This window comes from Perissodus microlepis, chromosome 19 (assembly GCF_051167445.1).
Source record: "Perissodus microlepis isolate ML-2025 ecotype Zambia chromosome 19, ASM5116744v1, whole genome shotgun sequence".
In the NCBI taxonomy this organism is placed as follows: domain Eukaryota; kingdom Metazoa; phylum Chordata; class Actinopteri; order Cichliformes; family Cichlidae; genus Perissodus; species Perissodus microlepis.
In genome coordinates, this window is record NC_140479.1 from 1785139 (window position 1) to 1800709 (window position 15571).

The 15571-nt window shown below is 47.3% G+C and overlaps 1 protein-coding gene and 1 pseudogene across 4 annotated transcripts in view; one reads left to right on the forward strand and one right to left on the reverse strand.

The window, feature by feature from the left end:
* The window catches only part of baz1a (bromodomain adjacent to zinc finger domain, 1A), a 40658-nt gene that overhangs the window by 19663 nt on the left and 5424 nt on the right, over nucleotides 1–15571 (forward strand). For all 4 annotated transcript variants that reach the window (XM_084914353.1, XM_084914351.1, XM_084914349.1 and 1 more), the window contains 11 exons: nucleotides 406–513; nucleotides 821–882; nucleotides 966–1063; nucleotides 1795–2039; nucleotides 2158–2342; nucleotides 2439–2569; nucleotides 2652–2794; nucleotides 2906–3057; nucleotides 3253–3324; nucleotides 3464–3546; nucleotides 14779–14943. In XM_084914353.1, coding sequence (XP_084770479.1) covers nucleotides 406–513; nucleotides 821–882; nucleotides 966–1063; nucleotides 1795–2039; nucleotides 2158–2342; nucleotides 2439–2569; nucleotides 2652–2794; nucleotides 2906–3057; nucleotides 3253–3324; nucleotides 3464–3546; nucleotides 14779–14943 — 1444 coding nt within the window. The remainder of the gene's footprint in view (nucleotides 1–405; nucleotides 514–820; nucleotides 883–965; nucleotides 1064–1794; nucleotides 2040–2157; nucleotides 2343–2438; nucleotides 2570–2651; nucleotides 2795–2905; nucleotides 3058–3252; nucleotides 3325–3463; nucleotides 3547–14778; nucleotides 14944–15571) is intronic.
* On the reverse strand, nucleotides 9818–10745 carry LOC146365171 (uncharacterized; annotated as a pseudogene).

Here is a 15571-nt window from a genome sequence, read left to right on the forward strand (position 1 = left end):
ATCTGCCTCATCACATGAGCCAAGGTGTGAAAAAAAGAGTGTGCCATTACCACTAGAGGTTTGGGGTCAAACCACTGTGTGACCTTGCCTCATCCTTTCATGTGGCCTATTGAGGACATCTGACACTGAAGCCATGAGTTGAGCAAGGGCGGTGTGTCCAAACAGAGCTCACGTTAAGGGCCGTATCACTGTCCACATCACGAGACCAAAGATAAACGAGGTCCCATTTCTCTGAAGTGATTCGAGCTTGCACAGAGATGTAAGCACATTATGGAGCCGCCAAAAAGGAGAAGGAGATCAGCAGATTGGGAGCACATTAAAAGCAATGCTGTACATAAGTTAATGTAATTTGTTACATTGTCAAAGCCTTGAACATGACCGGTTTAACCTGCTGTGTACTTCCAGGGTTCGTCTCCGTAAGGAGGAGAAGATGAGAGAGCAGGAGCAGAGGATGAGGGCGAAAGAGGAGAAGATGAAGGAACAGGAGCTCAAGGGACGACTTCAGACCAATGGGTACGCAGGGAACTGCAGACATTCGTAACTTTAGTGAACTGCCTCCTTCAGTAACTGGGAAGTGCAAAGTCATTTTATTCTGCCTGAAACGTTCAGACTTAAGATAAACAGCTGGCTTTCACATGTCGGTTACAGTCTTGGTAAAAACCAAGTAAAAGGGCATCTTTACCACGAGTGTATGACACTCCATCAGTCGTGTTAGCAATACTTAGGTCAATATTATAAAATCTTTGATTTTATTTACCTTCCTACTGGTTTTCATTGAGTCTCTGACAGATATCAGAACGTTCTTGTATTTGTTCTGCAGTGACACGTGTACAGAACATCACACTGAAAATGAAGAGGAGCAGAGCAGCAAGATAATGAAAGGTGAAAAAGACAACAAGAAGAAGCAGGAAGAATGATAAAGTTTGTGAACGTCTGAAGTCAGATGTGTTTGTTCTGTCTTCCAGCCAAAGGAAACCAGAAAGAACAGCAGCAGCAGACGGTGTCTGACCTGAAACCTCCCACCAGCCTGACGGCAGAGGAGCTGGAGAGAGAGCAGGAGAAGGTCAGAAACAGACGCTGGTTATTAGTCTCTTTGTCAGGGAACAGTTATGCTGTTCACACTGTCATCGATACAAAGAGAGAGCATGTACACACAGCGCCGTCATACAGCAGCTATATCAGTCACCAACACTTCAGTGTTGTTTGAACATCCTAGTTCTTGTTGTCGTCTGATCTGAACGGGCTTTTGATTAAAGCCTTCTGCTAAAGTCCAGGCGTTTGAAACTGCTTTTAAAACAGGCGTTTCCCCCCCTGTAGCAATCAGAATTATAAGTGGATGATTTACCGTTCCACTTGATTGTCTTAGTTTATTCAGTCTTTATTATTTTTTTATTTTAAGTTATTACAATCAGAACAAACACAACCGGAGCACAGGAAAGAGAAGAGAGTTAACTGAAGGAGAGGAAAGGAAAGTAGAGGAGAAGAGGGAAAAGACTGAAAATCTGCTTCAACAAGCAGAAAGAAAACAACACAGCAGGGAAACCATGGCAACAACCACACAAGCATCAGTAACAGTAAATAATAAATACTGAATGGTACTGAGCAGCACACAGGACTAATGATGCATGTTCAGAGGCAGCAGCCAACCCAGACTCTGTGTGTGTGAACATGTCTGTAGTCATAAAGCAGTTTTTGTTTTTCATGGCGTCTTCTTCAGCCAACTTTCTTAGTGAGAATGACAAAAGCCTAAAAAGCAGAAGAATTCAGTTTGATCCAGCTCTGTCGTCACTGCAGGTCAGAGAGCTGCAGGAACGCATCCAGAAAGCTGCAGCCTGCACCTGCCTGTTGCCTTTGGGTAGAGATCGTCTGTATCGCCGATACTGGCTGTTCCCTTCAGCCTCCGCCCTTTTTGTGGAGGCAGACTACTTCGGCCTGACAGAGGACATGCTGCAGCCTAGCCCAAAGCCTGACCAGGACACAAGCACCACCAAGGTGGAGAAAGGAGAGGAAGTGGCCAAGGATAAAGCAGCTAGTACAGGGTAGGTAACATTTTATACTGGGAGTGAATCAGTTAGTTTCACACACATAACACAGCTTTCTGATGGTGACGTGACTAAAAAGTGCCGCCTCAAATCCCGCCCCCCTCCACATCTGCAGCCCACCAATCAACCAGTCCAACCAGTGGTCCTTCTACAGTTCACTGGAGGAGGTTGATCATCTAATCGAGGCTCTGAATCCTCGAGGTCACCGAGAGAGCAGCCTGAAGGAGGCGCTGCTGCAGGAGAGAGAGAGGCTGCAGCACCTGCTGAAGAGCTGTGACAGAAACAAATATGAACACACAGGTAAGAGAGCCTGAGCCTAAATACATGGGTGGACATTAGGACTACAAATATTATTCAGATGCAGGTAGTAATCACTCACACCATTTCTTTACCCAGAGGATCAAGAGTCATCCCAGGCACTCCCAGAATGCACTGCTGCAGCTGAGTCTATGATGGAGGTGAGACTCAGAGAGCTTCTGCTGGATATTGAGGACCGGATCCACCAGGGAACTCTGGGAACTCTGAAGGTGAGAGTTCCTGCTGACGATGGTAAAGGATGGGCATCCTAAGCCACAGCTGACTCATCTCTCTCACTCTTTTGATGTTCAGGTGATGGATAGACAGGTATGGCGCTTGGCGTTAGAAGCTGGAAATTATGAGCTGCTCGCTTCTGATGGCAGAGAGAACACGGGGATGAACGGAAGAGTGGAGGCCATGGAGGTGGACTCTGCCCACCTGAGAGCCAGAGACAGGTGCGTAGTTTGGCCATGATGATCCAGTGCCGTCCAAATCAGGGTTTCAGTCTTCGTGCGTTCAAAGCTGAACGTTCCTGTGTGCGGTGTAAACAGCTGCTTATTCTTCAGGCTTCAGGAGGTGAAGTCTGACAGCTCTGCAGCGTATGGGTCCAGCGGCAGTGGAACTCCTCAGGTGGTCAGCAACTCTGTACGAATCCTGGCTCAGGCTCTTACCAACATTGAGCAAGGCATCGAGAGACGCTTCCTCAAAGCTCCGCTCGGTGAGTTTCTTTCCAGGCCTGGATTTATCATGATCGCATGTAAATGGTGTGTGAGAGTGAAGGTGACTGCCTGAAAGAAGAGCAGGAAAGGGCAAAATGTTGGTGGCACCAAAACTATTAGAGCTACATCTTTATATGTACTAAACCTTTCCACTTATGTTTACCGCATAACAACTGCCTCATTCACATCTGCAGCTGATGAAGACTCAAAGAAGGACCATAAGATGAAGAACAAAAAGAAGAAAGATGAGGACCAAGCCAGTGATGGTATGACTGTCTTCTAATAATATTATCATCTGGTTGATATTCTACATTTCTCAGTAGAGCCGGGTTACTATTTTAAAAATAAAAATCACTGTGGTCTTACGTGTGTGTGTGTGTGTGTGTGTGTGTGTGTGTCTCTCAGATGGCAGTGACTGTGGTAGAGTCAGTAAAACGGTGTTGGAGCGATGGAGGGAATCTCTGCAGTCCTGCTCCAGCCTGTCTCAGGTCAGATTATTACATATCCCATCTCAGTTATGTTCACTGCGTTTATTTTATCTTAATAAAAATCTGTTTATGGTCATGCAAGTTCTTCTTCCACCCCAGATATGTTTATTGAGCTGTTCACATGTTTGTATGACAGAGTGGAATTTACAGAATCAGTAATTGTTTTTTTTATGCAACACAACACAATGTGATACAACAGCCTCCCACACACACAGTCCCAGCTGTCCAGCTAGTCTGTCTTAATGAGAAGCCAAAAAACTACCTGCTGGTTACAGCTGCAGAAATGTAGAGCTGGGTACCCAAACTCTACTGAAGGAGGAGAGTCTGTCACTAAGAGTATGTTGTGTTCAATCCAGATGTAATGTATTTGCAACATCATCATAAGCCAGAGCTTTAAGGAAGTTGCGTCTCTTTCCTTCCAATGAGTGAGAATAAGCTTCTTTGCAAAAATAATACAGTAGGATATAAAACACGGCTTTGCACTGTCTATCCCCACAGCATCATTAAAAATGCCCAGAATAGTTGTCAGTGGATCAGAGTTCAGCTGCACACGAAGAATTTGACACATTGAATCAAAGATGTCGGCCCCTTGGGACAAAAAGGTTTCTTCAGCTGGAGAGCATTTCTCACAGGAGAGACCGCAGGCTTTATTTTATTTAACCTTCCTCTTTAAAAGTGTAGATGTAGAGCATTGAATTGAGTCAAGCACTGTCTTGCATCATAAGAGCATTTATGGATATTCTCCAAAACCTTTTCCCAGTGAATATCAGTGATTGTAATACCTAATCCCTCTTCCCATTTAGTTAGTTAAAGGACGAGTTCACAGGGCTCACTGACATTAGGCTCTGATAGATGCAAGAACGTTGGGTTACTTAACGTAATCCCTGGTTCTTTGATAACAGAGTGAGGTGTTTCACTATGGGAATCGCCTCGGCGTGACCAACTACGGAAGCTCCAATGCCACCATGTCTGTCTATGACAGATCTGTCGAGCCGTGCTCAGGGCTCCGCCCCCTCATTCTAACACGGCCGACCAGCTCCTCCTAACTCATTCCAAGCAGATTTCTTTCCGTGCCTAAGCAAGGAGGGAAGTGTTGGTGAAACACCTCACTCTGTTATCAAAGAACCAGGGATTACGTTAAGTAACCCAACGTTCTTTTTCTAACTTCGCTCGGTGTTTCACTATGGGAGACATGGCCCACTCCCAGATTGCGCCAGCTCCCGAAGCTACTCTCCAGTACTACTCCAGGATCTCAGGTCAAACCTGAGGCACCAGAATCCAGCACTGCCTGAGCCAGGGATGACTGTGCAACATCCAGCCGATAAAACCGGACAAACGTGTGCAGCGTAGCCCAGCTTGCTGCCGCACAAATATCCTGGTCTGATACACCTCTGAACAAAGCCCAGGATGTGGCCACACCCCTAGTGGATAGGGGTGCAACGATACACAAAATTCACGGTTCGGTTCGATACTTTGCTGTCACGGTTCGATATTTTTTCGATACAAAAACATGTTCATGCCTTTTTAATTTGTCATTTATTAAAATTATAAATATATATTTTAACTCAAAAGTACAGTTTTTAAATTTAATGTTGCTGAAACAACAAAGTAATAAAAAAATAAATCTATCTGATGGAGAAATCACTCATCTTTGGAAAAGAGAGTTTATTACAGAGAAATGGCTCTTTCCAAAATAAAAGCTATACTATACGCTTCTTCTGGGCTATATTCTCAGCAGCATATTAAACATATCAGGTCCCCATAAGGAGAATCCTGTGCTAACGGCTGTCTAAATGACTCTGGTAAAGTTTGTAGCATGCGTGCTTGTTGTTTTTGTCTGCTTCCACTTGTCTTTGCACTAGGATGCTGTCGGAGTAAATGTGCAGTCATATTCGTTGTGTTCCCACTAGTGCTGTCAGCGTTATTCTGAAATGACCTTAACGCCACAACACGGCAAATCTCCGTTAACTGCGCTAACACACTAGTTCCCACCCATGTAATTGAGCATTGCGTGGCACATCCGACATACTGTTTTACTTTAGTCCATGACGCGCTTACCTTCAGGGTCATACATCACATGAAAACCAAAATAATTCCAAACGCCAGATCTGAATGAGGGTGGGGGAGGTTCAATTTGCCATGTTGCAACGAGCTTAGCTTCTGTCTCGCTAGCTTGTGCTGCGCTCAGTGAATCTGCGTTCGACTACCCCGCCTAGGCTGCACTGTCAAGCGCAGATCCACTGAGCGCTCAACACAGACAGCATCGTCAGAAGGAAAGTTGATAAAATAAATTAAAAATGTTGTATTGTTCGATACATATGCGTACCGAACTGAAAGCACTGTATCGAACGGTTCAATATCGATACGAGTATCGTTGCACCCCTACTAGTGGAGTGAGCTTGGAGTCCCGGGGGGGCCTGCGAGCCCTTACAGCTATAAGCCAGAGCTATGGCCTCTACAATCCAATGAGCTAGCCTCTGGCGTGATACGGGCCTGCCCTTGTGAGGGGAGGCCCAGGAAACAAACAGCTGATCCAACTTCCTGAATCCAGCTGTTCTGTCAACATAAGTCCCCAAGGCCCGCACAGGGCACAAAGTGTTCAGCCTCTGCTCCCTCTCTGAAGAGAATGGAGGGGGGTGAAAAGCCAGGAGCTCTACTGTAGAGCACCTGTATGACATTTCCAACACTTTAGGGACAAAGGCTGGGTTGAGCCTCAGGCGTGCTTTAGTGAGTCCCGGGGCCAGCTGTAGACAAGAGGGGTGAATAGACAGAGCCTGTAATTCACTAACTTGCTTGGCTGTGGTTAGAGCCAACAGCAGAGTGGTTTTAAGAGAGAGAAACTTCAACCCTGACTGAGGGCGTCTAAAACGACTGACAGATCCCATAAAGGGACCAGTGGTCTAGAAACTGGGAGCGTTCGACGCGCCCCTCTCATGAAGCGACCTACAAGGGGGTGCTGCCCGGCAGGTTTATCACCAAACCCCATGTGGCAGGCTGAAATAGCTGCTAAATAGACCTTTATGGTGGAAAAAGCTCTCCTTTTGTCCAGCAAGTCTTGAAGAAAACACAACAGCTCCACCACTGAACACTGAAAAGGGATAATCTGCTTTTCATGGCACCACTCTTCAAAAACACGCCATTTACTGCTGTAAATGGAACGAGTGGAGGAGGCTCTGGCATTCTGAATGGTTTCAATAACCTTCGGAGGCATGCCTGCTGCCTTCAAATTCCACCTTTCACAGGCCAGGCCGAGAGAGCAACCTGGTCTGGATGGGGATGGTATATCTCCCCACGCGCCTGAGACAGAAGGTCCCTGCGGATGGGGAGTGGCCATGGCTCGTCCACCAGAAGCTGGATGATTTCTGCTATCCAGTGTTTGGATGGCCATCGTGGAGCTATTAAAATCAGTGACAGCCCCTGATCCCTCACTCTGATCAGTGTTGGGGAGATCAGGCTGAGGGGAGGGAAAGCATACAGCAGAGTTTTTGGCCATGGATGGGCCAGCGCATCCACGCCCAGTGGCGCATCTGCGTCTGACAGGGAGAAAAACAGAGGGCACGGTGTGTTTTCTCGCGAGGCGAAGAGATCTACGGCAGCCCGGCCGTATCTCTGCCAAATCTGCTCCACCACCTGTGGATGAAGCCTCCATTCTCCGAACAGTGGATTTCCTCTGGACAGGAGGTCCGCCCCCCTATTCAGAATTCCTGGCACGTGAGTTGCCCGAAGGGAGAGGAGCCGAGTGCTGCTCCACACAATTATTTCCCTGGCTAACCTGTGTAGCTGCCGGGAACGGGTGCCGCCCTGGCGGTTGATATAAGCAACTACAGTGGAGTTGTCTGTTTTCACTAAAACATGTTGTCCCTGGAGATACGGCAGAAAATGCCGTAAGGCTAGGAGCACCGCGCGGAGCTCCAGCACATTTATGTGATTCAGAGCGAGTATCTGTGACCAAACGCCATTCACTGCTCTGCCCATCATAGTCGCACCCCAACCTGACAGGGATGCATCTGTGGTCAGCGTCACCCTGGATGATACTGCCCCGAGAGGTACCCCAGCGAGAGCTGTCGGGCTCCTCCAAGGCCGGAGAGCTGCGATACACGGCTGCGTTATTTTTACACCACGACTGAGATGTCGGCGAGGGCACAGCTGCAGAGAAGCGGCACAGCTGCAGAGAAGCGACCCACCGCTGAAAGTCTCTCATCATAAGCAGCCCCAAATGTACCACCGATATCACAGAGGCCATGAGGCCAAGGAGGCGCAGACAGAGTCGGAACCGCACGACTTTCCCCAGCTGAAAACGGGAAAGACAGTGAGTGAAGGATGCGATCCTCCGCTCTGAAAGTGCGATACGATAAGAGATGGAGTCTATTCTGAGCCCCAGATACTCTGTAAACTGTGCGGGTTCCAAGTGGCTCTTTTCCAGGTTGATTGTGAACCCAAGCTCCGTGAGGTGATTCACTACCACCTCGGAGTCTTTGATCGCCTGCTCGCGCGATCGTGAGCATATTAGATAATCGTCTATGTAAGAGAATATTCAGATGCCGCCGTTCCTTAAGGGAGACAGCGCTGCCTCCACACATTTGCTGAACACCCTTGGGGCTAAGGATAGCCCGAATGGGATAGTTTGAAACTCGTACGCTACGCTCTGATAAGCGAACGTGAGATATTTCCTGTGTGGAGGATAAATGGCGATGTGAAAATATGCGTCTGATAGGTCGATTGTAACAAACCAATCGCCTGTGTGAATTGAGCGACAAAGCGTCTTGTGTGTGAGCATTCTGAACGTGTACTTTCTCAAATGCTTGTTTAACACACGCAGATCCACAATAGGATGGAGCGACGTTCCGTCCTTTTTCGGGATGAGGAAATAGCGGGCGTAAAAGCCCTGCTGAGCTTCTTCGCTCGGAACCGCACTGATCGCCTGTTTGTGTAACAGGGAGGATATTTCCTCCTCCAGCACATTCGTTGAATCGCCACTGGCCACCGAAGCTAACACTCTGCCGAATCTCGGTGGTTTTACCGCAAACTGTAGTCTGTAACCATGGGAAATGGTTGACAAGACCCAGGGATGAACTGCGCATGCGTGCCACCGCTCCAGCCGTGCTGCGAGCGGGCCTCTGAAGACGCGGTAGCGTGATGTCACCCCTGTCTCCCGGAAGGAGTTGGGGCTCTCCCCCTCGGAAAGAGCGTGAGCTCCCCCCGCTGGGAACAAAGACAAATGGCAGTGACTTTCTTGTGTTTTTATTTTTGAAACTGGGGGGGCATTCTGCCCTTGGCAAACTGCCTGGCTGCAGAAATGCACGTTTTATTTCTTTTGTTACCCCCAAAAGTGTCTGGTGACTCTGGGCAGTGCTTGGTGACACAGACGGAGTGCTTGGTGACACTGCGCCATTTGTCCACAAGTCTGTCCTCCCTGAACTGGAGGAGGAGAATGAGAGGGTGTTCCTGGTCAACTGGAAACTTCCAGAGACCCTGAACCTTGGAGTGATTTGGTTACCCCTTCTAACACCTTCCTTCTCTTTGGGGGAGAAGAGAGGGGTGACACAGGATGTTGCAGGTGTGCTAGGCTGACCACTTCTTTTTCCCCTCTCCGGGGTGTGACGGCTTGTTCTTTGCAGCAGCTGCTGCAAAGGAATGCTTGCCCCAAGGTCTTTGGTTCTCTACCTTGGCCTGGTGGGCACCCTGCTGGCCTCCTGCTCCTCTCTGCATTCTGACCCCACTCTGTCTCCCTCTCACAGCTGCTGCTGTTGCGGCAAAGCCAGCTCTTGGCACCTGCTGGGGCTGAGAGTTAGGTTTTCTGGGTAAGCAGAGGTTGAATGCTTCTCCCTCCTGCTTTCTGCGGGTGCTTGTTTCTCTCATTCTCTCCAGGGCTGGGCCAAAGAGACCCTTGGTTGGGTCATAGGCTGCATCCATGACCTCAGCCTTCTGAGCATCACCTAGGCCTGACAGGTTTGGCCACAAGGCTCTCTCACCCGCGACTGCAAGGCCCATAACGCGGCCACACCCTTGGACTGCTCCCCTGGAGGAGCGAAGAATGAGATCATTAACCACGCAGATTTCATCCCAGAGGACTGGGTTCTGGGAACCCGAGTCAAGCTGACGGCCCATGTCTTCCAGAATTTCTGCCTGATATGCTGATAGCAGTGTGACTGCATTAAGCGAGCATACTGACTGTGCAGCATATTTGTACATTCTTTGATAAATAGATGCCGTGAGGCGATCTATCTTGTTGGGCAAAGAAATGCTAGAAGAAGCTGAGATTGCCCTGCGGTTAGGGTGAAGGTTCGGTCAGCCCCAGTTCATCCATCCCCTGGATCTCAAGCTTAGAGCAGCCCTTGGTCAGAAGCTTGCTTTTAAAAGAGCTTGACCAATAGCGACTCATTTCTTTCATGCAGGCCAGGACTGCTGGCAGAAGCTGCTTCGATGGCGGCGAGGCTGGAGGGAGCCTTTTGCCGTCATACAGGTCGTGTTCTGCCCCTTCGGCATCCTGGGCGACTGGCCATGGGATGCCTAGCTTGGCAGTAGGCCCATTTGCAGACCTCGTACAAATTGCTGTCCACCGGGGGTGCAACTTCAGCCCCACTCAGTGGCCTGGACTGCTGGGGAGGAAAGGTAGAGTCATCCTCCTGTTCCTCATCCATGTCCACCAGGTCGAGGAGGTCGGAGTCGGCATCGCCCTCCGCGTCCTCGCCACCTGGCTCGCCCACGTTTTGATCGAGGAGGTCCTCGAACGATGGGGGCATGAGCGGGGACTCTTCTTCCATCATGTCCGCCCAGCTTGTGGAGGCTCGCGGATGACTGATATAGCTCGTAGTAGTAGCGGCCGACAGGCAGGGGTCCTGACTGTTCGTTACTGCTACTCTCAGCCTCCTTTCCAGGACTTTCTCTGGCATCAAAGCACAGTGTGGGCATCCCTGAGGGTCCGCCAGTGAAGCCTGAGCATGCTTGGCACCCATACAGACGATGCACATTGGATGAGGGTCCCTGCCCGAGATGGTGGCACCGCATGATGCGGGGCACGGGCGGGATGCAGCCTCTTTGGCCTTCGGCTCCGACCTTTTGGCAGGAGTAGGAGCCGTAGACATGGTTAGCGGAAAGGGGTGAGACTAGGCTACACCAGGCTCGTCTCGACACGTTAGCCCGTAAGTAGCTAGGACTAGCAGCGGGTGTTAAATCCGAGCCAGTCGCCGCGGGAGTTAGCTCGTTGTGACACGTTAGCTGCACTCCTCTAGCCAATAGAGATTGAAAATGTGACGTCATTCAGGGGTAAAACCGCAAAGGATTCTGGGAACTCGTGGCAAGAGGTACTAGCACACGCAGGCTTTCAATTGAAATCAGTTACACAGCGACGGATGGCCTGGATTGCAGCCATTCAAAGACCAAATATAACGTCCCAGAACACTCCAGCTCACATGTTAGTCTGCTCCAAGCATTTACACAAAGGTCAGTCTTCTGTTGTAGTTAATACGTCATTTTTCTTAACATAATTGGTGATATAGGTTACAAGCAAGTCTGGCGCTGAAAAGAAATTGTGGCGCTATGCTCCTTTGTTTATTGTGCATAAATAGTGAATTGTCCTGACACAATATTGCGTTTCGCTTCTGTTATTACCATGGTACATTGACAAAAACATATACTTTTATTCACAGGATAAAACGGGTTTTTTGTATCACTAATTGCCCAGTACGATTACAGCGTACAATATTATTGTCACTGCTACATTTCTGTAACGCGTACCAGAAATTATTTCCACTACTAATTAATTACCGTTGAGCTCAAAGGTCCTATTAATAAACGGTTAACGAATGTGTATTTATGAAGACGATTTGTGAGACTGGTAAACTTACGTTTGTTCGTACGATGGTCTGTCGTTCTGCACGGTGCATTTCAAGGTCCTGCACCCATCCGTCGGCAACCTGTACCTGGGCTTGTTGCAGTGACCTGAAGTTACTAAACTTCATGAGTGTATGCACTCACTCCAAGAACCGTATGATTATAAATATGAGCGTGGTGAAAGTTGGGCAGCACGCTAACGTCTTTTGTCCACTCTGTGTGCTTGTAAGGGTCTGACCCTTTCACTCCTTTGATTTTTTTCCTCGTATCTTTTCTTTGACTTTTCATCAAGTCTGTCTTTGTACAGACCGACATTGTTCTCCTTCGTTTTGTACATAACTTTTTTGGGGGGCAAAGAAAAAGCAAGAAGGTATTGGAACTGGAGAATGAACGTTTTGCGGTGCTGCATTTGATGCGGTACTTGGATTGTTTTGCCACGAGTTCCCAGCATGCAATGCGCGAAAGTCACGTGGTCTGTCAATCTCTATATCATTAGCAACTTAATGCTAACCGAACCCTAGGTCAACTAACAAGATAATGCTAGTGAGACGCTAATGTGGTTCGTGGCCTGCTAACAAGTTAATGCTAGCCGGACACTGAACGAACAGCTCGCCGTAACGCGTTAGCCCAAGTTACACAACATTGGCTACCTCGCTAACTAAAACCAGGAACCGCTGGAACAGCTCGCCTGACGCGGTTGCTGTTCCACAGTGCAACTCTAAGTACACTTCTTTCGAAGGACTTACTCAGCACGATCCAAACTGGAACCGGAAAAACTGCGTTCGGCGACGTACTCCTACACGGGACGCCTGAAAACTGTTAAGCAGCTAATCAAGTTAGCCTGGATGCGCTGTGGGAGCTCAAAGTAGTTTCTCACGGGAAGAAAGCGAGAATGAGTTAGGAGGAGCTGGTCGGCCGTGTTAGAATGAGGGGGCGGAGCCCTGAGCACGGCTCGACAGGTCTGTCATAGACAGACGTGGTGGCATTGGAGCTTCCGTAGTTGGTCATGCCGAGGCGATTCCCATAGTGAAACACCGAGCGAAGTTAGACAAAGAAAGTAATTTCTTCCTACGAGGTGAAAGTTGCAGACTTTTATCAAGACATTAATTGTTAAGACTCTCACAGCCCTGTACGCATTTCCTGACAGAGTCTCTTATCTGCAGGTATCTGGAAAAGTTTCTCCCTGGTAGCTTGAAAGAGGCAAAGACACTCTCCCAGTGTTGATTAGTGATTGTCCTACCTGTTTCCAAAGTCTAAATGTGTTATGTAGAATAGATATGATAGGATAAAGACTTCAAATTAAAGTGTCGTTTAATCTGCTTAAGAATACGTATGGTGCTATGTTTCACCACATTGCTGTCATACATAGGCTGACGAGCTTCCTGCTCCAGTTACAACCATGTAGAGCAGGACTGCCCAACCTTTTTTGCGCCACGGACCAGTTCATGTCCAACAATATTTTCATGGACCGGCCTTTAAGGTGTTGCGGATAAATACAACAAAATTAAAACAGTACCAAAAAAAGACAATTTGTTCATAACACACAGAAAAAGACCCAGTGAAACCAAGGTAACAATAAAAAAGATTACAAAATAACGCGAAAAAACATTTTAAAAACCATGAATTTCACACAAGTAAAGATGAGTGAACTCAATTTTGTAAATGTGATTTAGGAAGAAATAAAGGGAGATTTTGAAATAAATATAACTACTTTGGCAAAATTATCATCTTAATGCCATTATAGAGGGAGCGTGTTTCATTACTGTATACTCAACTGGAGCTCAGATATTAAGGGAGAGAAGTTAGATTTTAGAGAGGAATAGCACTTTGTAAGCTGAATACCCAAATACGTGAACTTCTCATAAGCTGTACCGAATGGGAGGTTTTGTAGCCAAGATGAGTTACTCACATGTTACCAGTAGCGGTTTTAGATACGGGCGACACGGGCAGTTGCCCGGGGCGGCATCGTGGTGGGGGGCGGCATCACGGGCATCGGCAAAAAAAAAAAGGCTCGTACTCATGCTGCCCCGACGTCAGCCAGCTCATACTGGGAATGGCACAGGCACCGATCGGTTTTCTATCGCCCATTTGCTGGGAGTACGGGCGCCCTCCGTTTGCGAGGTGCGCCTGCTGCTTGCGGCACGGGGAGGAGAGGGCGGGGCGGCGGGGGATTCTCTGGCTGGCTGGAGCAGCATCTAATAATCAACTCGCAAAATAAAAACAAACCAACAAACACGAAAACACCAGACATTATAATACAGACTTATAATTCGCACCGATGTTTTTTCGAAATTCTGTACACGAAAAGTGAGCGCGAGAGCCCTCGGTGCACCTGCTCGCTGCTGAAGTCAAAGTAAACTTTATTGTCATCTCCGCTACAGTCCAGTATATAGAGACGAGACGACGAGGCTCCAGTTACAGCAGTGCAAGTAAACAAACAATATATATAAGAAGAGTAAGAAAATAAATATACACTTTAGGACTCGGGGTAAAGGATCAATAACAATTTAAAATGTACAGTTTGATGATTTAAAGTCTCACACAAGCCGTCGAAAGGGGAGGGGGGCCTGCTGCTTCCAAATAGAGCACATTTCATTTATAATGTTGTAAATCCAAGCTCATTATGTTTTCATGATTTGAATCCTGGGTTGTGTGAAATCTCAGAAATGAACCCTAGACAAAGTGAATCTGTGAACTAGGTGTAGGTCTATTAGGTTAAGTTGTGGTGATCCTCGAGTTGGTGGATTTGTGTTCATACTGGAGTGAGGAGGAGAAACGAGCAAAAGATACAGGTAAGCAGATGTGTGATTGGATAATGGCAGGTCATCCTGAATCGTTAAAGCGTTTCTTCATATTGCATAACACCTAGTATCCATCTGCACTTTGCAAATGCAATGGTGAGGGCACCGGGTGAGTCTGAAGAGGCTTCCAGGCCTACATCGCTCGCATCATTCCTCTTAGGTTTAGGCTTCACAACTGTTGAAAAACTCTCAAAAAATCTATCCACATTAATTAGCAGGTTATAAATTTGTATGTTTGAGCGTATTCAAAGATTTTTTTTTTTTTTTTTTTTAAGTAATTCTGATGAGCTATCCCACGGCTCACTAGCGCCCCCCTGAGCTCATGCAAGTTCTTTTCTTGTCCTACTCTGTGTTTTTTCTTTTTTCTTCTTGTGTGTTTGTATTTTTGACTTGGAGCTTTTTAACCACCTCGGTGTTTTTTTTTTTTTTGTTTGTTTTTTTCCACAAACCTTTTTTTGAAGATAAAAACTTCAGAGATTTTAGCAAATATATAGTTTTAGGAATGTATTCAGGTTTATGTTGTGGTGAGTTCTGCGCCGTCCTGATGTTTATGGTTGAATTAACGTCTTAACAAGTTTATGTGGTGGTTTGTTTTCAGGTGTTTGTTCACCTGTCCAGTCTGGAGCGAAGTATCCTGTGGTCTCGCTCCATTCTCAACGCCCGCTGTCGCATCTGTAGATGCAAAGGAGATGCAGACAACATGGTGCTATGTGACAGCTGTGACAGAGGACACCACACCCACTGTCTGAGGCCACGCATGAAGGTATGCACACTACACCGGCACTGTGAGGCACAGCTTTGTTTGTAGGTGCACTAACACTGCATGTTTACAGTGCTGCCGTTTTCTTTCATCTACTATTTTGCGTAAATGTGCTAAATTCAGAGATCTAGTGTTCCTTCCTCCTCCTGTGTACAAATTTCTAGTTTCACATATAAAATGTATGAAGCGTGTGAGCCATGAACCAGCAAGTATTTGGAATTAGAAAAAACGTGCTCTCTGTGATTGCAAAACCTGCAGGTTGGGCAGTAAGCAGGTAAATGTTTTTTCCTGCTCCACCCATCCTTCTTGAACTTGCCATGAACAGCACTGTTACCAGGGATGTGCATGACAGGCTGAGTGATCGTCGCTATTGTTACTAGTCAGTACCAGATTTACTAGTCCTTCAGTCTAAGGCTACGTTCACTCTGCAGGTCTTGATGCTCAATTCCGATTTTTTGATCAAATCCGATTTTTTTGTCTGCTCGTTCACACTACAAATAAAATGCGACAGCAAACGCGCTCTAGTGTGAACGCTCAAAGCGCCCGCATGCGCAAAAGAAGACGTCACACACAACGCGCTCTGTTTAGACCCAGACCAACAGTATTGTTTGACTGATGGCCCTTAATATAA